Source organism: Phytophthora infestans, genomic scaffold, assembly GCF_000142945.1.
Source record: "Phytophthora infestans T30-4 supercont1.68 genomic scaffold, whole genome shotgun sequence".
NCBI lineage: Eukaryota > Oomycota > Peronosporomycetes > Peronosporales > Peronosporaceae > Phytophthora > Phytophthora infestans.
In genome coordinates, this window is record NW_003303691.1 from 431454 (window position 1) to 438238 (window position 6785).

Genomic DNA, 6785 nt, shown 5'->3' on the forward strand with positions numbered 1-6785 from the left:
GTGTGAGAATCTGTGACGTGTGCCAACTTCAACTTGCTGTACCCGCTGCAACATTCACTGGTTAAAACAACAACAAGAGCATAAACAATGGATTCTGACGTCGAAATGAAACCAAAAGTACGGCGTAGCCTCGCAAGCGAGATGCAAGCAGCTAGTGCTGAGCCTGCAGTCAAGCTCGAGAAAACTCACTTAAACACAGACCCTGAGCTAATGCAGCTACGATCTGAGGTGGCAGAGCTTCGTCACCATGCAGCGTCAACAGCTCAAATGATGAAAGATATGGAGTCAATGAGGGTACAGTTTGCAAACATGATGGCAAAACAGCCACAGCTGCATGCGGAACTTGCTGAGCTTCGAGCACACGCTAAAGTTGCTCCTCAACTATACGCAGAAGTCAACCAACTTAAGGCATCCCTACAAGCTGCTAGAACTGGTGCGTCAGCTTAGGCCCCGAACCCTTCTGGGGCAACACGCACCGCCCCTAAAATCAAGGACGTTATTTGCCGCAAGTTTAGCGGGCAAGAAATATACCCTGGATTGGGTGCAGGCTTCGAAGACTTCATACTAGAGTACGAGCAAGCTGTTTCTACTGAATCCTTGCTCAATCAGTCCAGGTGGACCTCCGACATTAAAGCACACGTGCTTGTCAACTTCCTAGAAGGAAAAGCATCACGATTTTTCCACTCAAATGTGGCTCAATGGCGCATCGAATAGAGCGATTTCAACTATAATGACTTCAAGGCAAAGCTCTGTGCCGAATTTGGTTGCAAATTGAACCAAGTCTAGAGAGAGAGACAGACTTATCTATTTAAACTTAGTTTCTAGATGTCTGGTAAATCCTAAGCCTGGTTAGCAACGCCGGTGTCTGCGCTAGATCCGGTGGTTGTGCGAGGCTTGTCAGCTCATGTGACTGCTCTCTTGGTTCGTCTTCCAGTGTATTAATACACCCCTGTAGTCGTGTTCCTTGCTCCATCCGTTCTGGTGAGCGGCGCTCGCGTTTCGCGAGCGCCGTTAGCTGCCTGAGTCCGGTTGTCCAAAACTCTTGTACTATGCCATCGATAGATGTCTCCTCGTGCTGAAATACGACTCGGTTTCTTTGGATCCACAGCGTGGTAATGCAGACACTGGATAGGATACGCCAGATCCTCGTCCATTCTTCTCGGTAGAGCTTCTCGTCCTCCGGATGAGCTGCTATGATGCTTCTCACTCTGGGCGTAATTAACGCCGGTGCTTTCCTGGCCGCGCAATTGCTGCGGTACTGTTCGCGACGACTGCTTTCTCTGTGATCTCCCGTCCAATGGCTGATTAGCTTGGACCAGCACTCCTGCGCACCTGAACACTCCCAGAATATGTGCGCTAGGGTCTCCTTCACTCCTTGACACTCCGGCAACTTCCGGCAGCTATTATCCGTTAGTCGGCCTTCGTGGAAGAGATTTAGCTGTGCCACAGCGACCCGGTACGCCACCCAAACTTGGTACACTGTTAATTCGTTACCATGGGACCAGAGCTGCTTCGGTAGTTGGCTTAGGGCCCCGCATTGCCACTCGTCGGTTCTCCTCCGTTCATCTAGTCCGTCCACTGGGGTCTTTAATCCTTTCTCTGCAACTTGGTAGCGTTTGAAAGGCTGCTTGTTGATAGTTGACAGCACTCGCTTGTTAGCAATTGTCGCCTGCACATCCCATTGTATGCCATGAATCGAGGGGTGTGCCTCGAAGACGATGCCCCCGTCATCCTGAATGTGCTGAAGCACCTGAATATACGGGTGCACCTCTTCTGCTGTCGCGGGGCCCTCGACTACCCTCCAATGTATGCCGTTGGATTGTTGCTCGAGTTGGATGGTACATGCCCTCCCAGCGGCATTATCTGTCGATACTCCGATGGCGCGTGCCTGGCTCACACAACTCCAGTTGTAGGAGTTGATGAGCTCTGGTTGATTTCGTAGGCGTAAGGCCGGGTTGACCTGTATGGATTGCCCTATGTCTAACCGCGGCGAGCTCCTCAGAATCGCTATTGCCCAGCGCCGTAACGTTAGTTGGCGATGCCTCTGCTCTCCTGCCACGGGAATTATCATTGAGTATGTCCACTTGCCTGTCCTGTGAATTGCCAAGTCGGAGATCGAGCATTCCTGGATACGGTTATATTTTCGGCTGTTGAGTGTGGCTCCCGTGCTGTCTACGACCCACGGATTGCTAGCCCAACTGTACGTCGGCCAGAATTGCTCTTCCGACGTCGATTGTTCCCGATAGGGGGTTGGGGGCAATTGTGGGAGCTCCACTATCCACTCGCCATCTGAGAACCAGCTGATAGATCGTTTTGCCAAGTCGTCATCTGGAGGCTGGGCCTGCCGTAGGTCGTCGTTAGGCAACCGCGCTGTTTGCCACACCCATTCCCCCATTGTGTGCGCTAGTGCCACCCCGGGAGTATAAATTGAACCAAGTCCAGCTGTACAAGCGTTTAACATCTGGTAAGTGCTCACAAGATTCGTGGTCCGAATATTTGGACTACTTGAAGTATGTGAACCGTCTCATGACAGGCGATCACAGTCTACTATTATTGGAAACATTTTGCACCAATGCCTGTCCAGAACTTTCCAGTACCTAACCGCTCGAATTGATCGCTCCAACTTAAATTATCTGCTGGAAGCGGAAGCGTGGCCACCACGCGCAAACCGCAAGCTTGTCTGAACAGTACGAGAAGAAGCCTGGCTGGTCGTCACAGCAAAAGGCCCAGCAACAGCTCAGCCAACGTCACCAGAAGCAGAAGCCGCAGACTGGACACGGTCAAGCTCACGTTGCAGCAGTAAAGTCCCCTGCCAAGATTATATGCTACGTATGTGACAAGGAAGGCCACCGCGGACCCGCCTGCCCTGAGCTGAAGCGCATAAAGGCATCTGTGAAGCAACAAGGTCAAGCCCACAATGCAGTTGTGACGACTACCGAAACGTCAGGCGAACAGCCCACCGAAGCCTCGGAGGCCCATCTCTGGTATGCGGCTACGAACAGCGAAATTGGGGTAAATCAGCCTCCAACTGAGTGGATTTTGGATTCTGGAGCTACGCATCATATGTGTACTGACCGAAGTATGCTGTTCGGTACTGAGGCCACAAACTTGACAATTCAAGTAGCAAACTCGACGGCAACACTGAAAGGAAACTGCTTACTTGAAACCACGGTGAACGGTGAACGACGGAGTATTTTACTCACAAACGTTTTCTTTTGCGAGTCACTCGGCCAAAACTTACTGTCTTTAAGCCAGTTACGTCGTGGTGGACTCACTTTTAATTTCTCGGATAAGTGCACATTTTACGCCAGTGACGGGTCAATTGTGGCTGAGGCCATTGAACGTGGCGGTCTTTGGATTGTTAACGCCATTACACTAGGTTCCCCAGGGCCTGGTGGCAGCGCATACTTCGTCAACATCAAAGTGAACACACTACAGAAGTGGCACGAACGGCTTGGACACGTAAATTACCAGGATCTACTACGGATGGCATCGAAGAACCTCGTAAACGGTATCGCACTAGCAAACAAGAAAGCTACATTTTGTATGGCTTGTGCAGAAGGCAAGCAGAGTCGCAATCCGCAGCCAATGGAAGATACGTCAGACTCCGCTCCAACTGATGAAATTGGAGCTGTCATCTGCATGGACTTAAAGACGGACCTCAGCCCCGATCGGACTGGTCACCGACACATCTTGACTATCGTCGGTCATGCATCAAATTACAACGAAGTTTACCTACTTCACGCAAAGTCAGACGCCTTCGACAAATTTCTCCACTTTGCAAATACGTTCCAACGGCAATACAACCTGAAAATCAAGGTTTTGCGAACCGATGGTAGGGGAGAATTCATTAACGCAAAGTTCAGTGAGTATGCAGAGCGACACGGGATTCGGCTCCAGATCTCGCATCCTAATACATCGGCGTCGAACGGGAAAGCTGAACGCTACCACCGCACACTGATGAACTCAGCCAGAGCCATGCTGTGGGCTTCGTCGTTACCCAAACGATACTGGGGCGACGCAGTATTGTACGCATCATACATCAGAAATCGAGTGTCAACGCGTTCCAACGCAGATCACAAGTCTCCACTGGAAGTACTCACCGGTAAACCTCCACGTGTTTCCCACATTTTTACGGTTTGGTTCAAAGTGCACTGTACATATCCAGCGCAAAACAGCACGAAGTCTCGCCAAGAGAGCTGAAAAAGCAATTGTCGTTGGTGTTTCGCCCACACAAAAGGGAAATTTACTTTATCTTCCCCGAACAAAACGCTTCATCACTAGCCCAGATGTTCAAAACGTCGATAAGCTGGACCCGCAGAGCCCCAACACATCAGAGGTTCTTCGGTGACTTCATGGTGAGGAAGATAGCAACCCCACCGCCACCAACAGTACTGGTGGAGAAGGAAACCCAACGGAAAGAAATGGAGAAGGTGAAACCAGCGATGACGAAGGTGTACCAGAAGCTTTTGGCCGTCCTATATCGGCTGGTGTACTGCGAAGGGTATTTGGACGACGAGGATCTGAGAAACCTGCTGAATTTGAGCTATTCAAGTCGTTCTTAGATGCTTTTGCGGGACCAGCTTACGTGCTACTTACCATTCGTGCTTCGGATCACATCAAGGAACCACGCACATTAAATGAAGCAATGCGCAGTAAATACTGGCAACACTGGAAAGAGACGATGGATAAGGAGCTTGTAGATCTCCAGGCAAATGGCACCTGGGAGCTCGTCAAAACTCCTGACGATGTAAATCTCGTGACTTCGAAGTGGGTGTACAAAATCAAATTTTCTAGTAACGGTGAACTGGAGAGATTTAAAGCGCGGCTCGTCGCTCGGGGATTTACGCAAAAGTTTGGAGTAGATTTTGACGCAACATTCTCGCCAGTACTCAGAATTTCCAGTCTCCGCCTTATTACGATGTTGGCAGCAATTTGGAAGGCTAAACTGCTGCAAGGAGATGTGCCAAATGCATACCTAAAATCTCCTTTGGATAAGCCAATTTACTTGAAGCCACCAACTGGAACTGCAGGAGCTCACGTCGGCTACTCGTGGCTACTTCTCCAAGGTTTGTATGGTTTGAAACAGAGTGGGAAGCTCTGGAACGACATGATTAACGCGTTCCTGAAAGCTGAAGGATTTTCACGCAGCCAAGTGGATCCATGCATTTATTTTATGCATCGAGGCGGAAAACTGTGCGTCCTAGGGCTGTATGCTGACGATGTTTTAGTAGTGAGTCAAGACGACAACCTCTCACAACACGTGATGTCGCGCCTTAAAGAACGGTTCGACATCAAGAACCTTGGTGAAGCACAAAAGTGCCTGGGCATTTGGATCACACGTACCCCAATGGTATTATTCTTCACCAGCAACAAACAATTGAAGAATTACTCCAAAAATTTGGAATGGAAGGGTCTCGTGCGGCTGTGACTCCGATGGAAGTCAATCACCGGTTCTTCGATGAAAATGCAGAGCCATTTACTGATACAAATATCTACCGCGAAGCAATTGGGAGTTTACTCTGGCTATCAAATTGTACTCGACCTGATATCACCACAGTAATTAATTGTTTGGCGCGTTTCGTGGAGCATCCGACTGTAACACATTGGCAAGGAATCAAACGTGTATTGAGGTATTTGAGAGGCACCAGTCGCAAAGGACTTCTGTACAAGTTTGGGAGTGGACCAGGAGTGCAATTGCAACCTGTTGTCTATTCTGATGCAAATTGGGCTGGGGATTCTAAATCGGCAAAATCGACAAGCGGAGCCGTACTCCTGATCAATTCAATGACAATCTCATGGGCGTCGCGCAAGCAAACTACCGTCGCATTATCTACTATGGAGGCGGAATATGTAGCTGCCTGTACCGCTGTACAAGATTGTATTGGCATTCGCCAGCTCCTAGAAGAACTTCAACTACTACGGAAAGATATCCCCATTTTACTGCGCGTCGATAACCAGTCGGCAATCAAGTCAATGGAAAATGCGGTATCGTCTCAGCGTACCCGTCATTTGAGCATCAAATACCATTTTGTTCGAGATGCAATCATGAACAAGGACGTCAAGGTTGAGTACTGCCCAACTCAGCAGCAAATTGCTGATCTTTTTACGAAAGCAACGGATCGGATCATTCACGATCGTCTGTGCTGCATGCTTCACCTCACAAGTACTGCTTGAGGGGGAGTGTTGCAACTTGCATAACTAGCATTACTCTCTGCGGTGATTTAAAGCCACCGGCAGCTTGATTCAAACGATCGCAGGCTGAGATGCTTAGTTGCGCACGCTCACTCCGTCCAATTGAAGGACAGGCAACAAGTGGAGCGAACCTACTGCATATCTGACCACACAGGAGACCAAGGGAATAGCCCTTGTGCATATGGAGCTAAAACTCCAATCTTCTTCTCATTCTCAATTCTACCAGCTAATACACACACGTCTCCTTCAACACTGTCGACTCATCTTCGTGGTCTTCCTTCTATAACCTCCATAACTTTAAAATAGTTTTCACGTACTGTTGAGCCAATTTTTGTAAGTACCTGAAATATCCAGAGCATCATGGAGGAAACAGCTGTTATCATTCTTCAATCGACCAAGACAGAACAGACATAATTTATAGCTAAGAACATCTGAATAACAATATCCGCCATTGAAAGGAAAGAGGGTAATTTATCTTAAGTTTACCCTCTCAACCACTGTATTTGGAGGGAATTACTATTGGGAATATCAAAACAGAGAGGATCGTCTGCTTAGGCAAACAATTAACCCATGAAAAAACAGTGTACATG

At 48.7% G+C, this 6785-nt stretch overlaps 1 protein-coding gene across 1 annotated transcript; it reads left to right on the top strand.

The window, feature by feature from the left end:
- Positions 1 to 267: 267 nt before the first annotated feature.
- On the top strand, positions 268 to 1023 carry PITG_18077 (uncharacterized protein; the record flags this gene model as incomplete). The annotated part of the gene is made up of 2 exons (XM_002997662.1): positions 268 to 433; positions 956 to 1023. 2 exons carry the CDS (start codon positions 268 to 270, stop codon positions 1021 to 1023), a joined length of 234 nt encoding a protein of 77 aa, XP_002997708.1.
- Positions 1024 to 6785: the final 5762 nt, after the last annotated feature.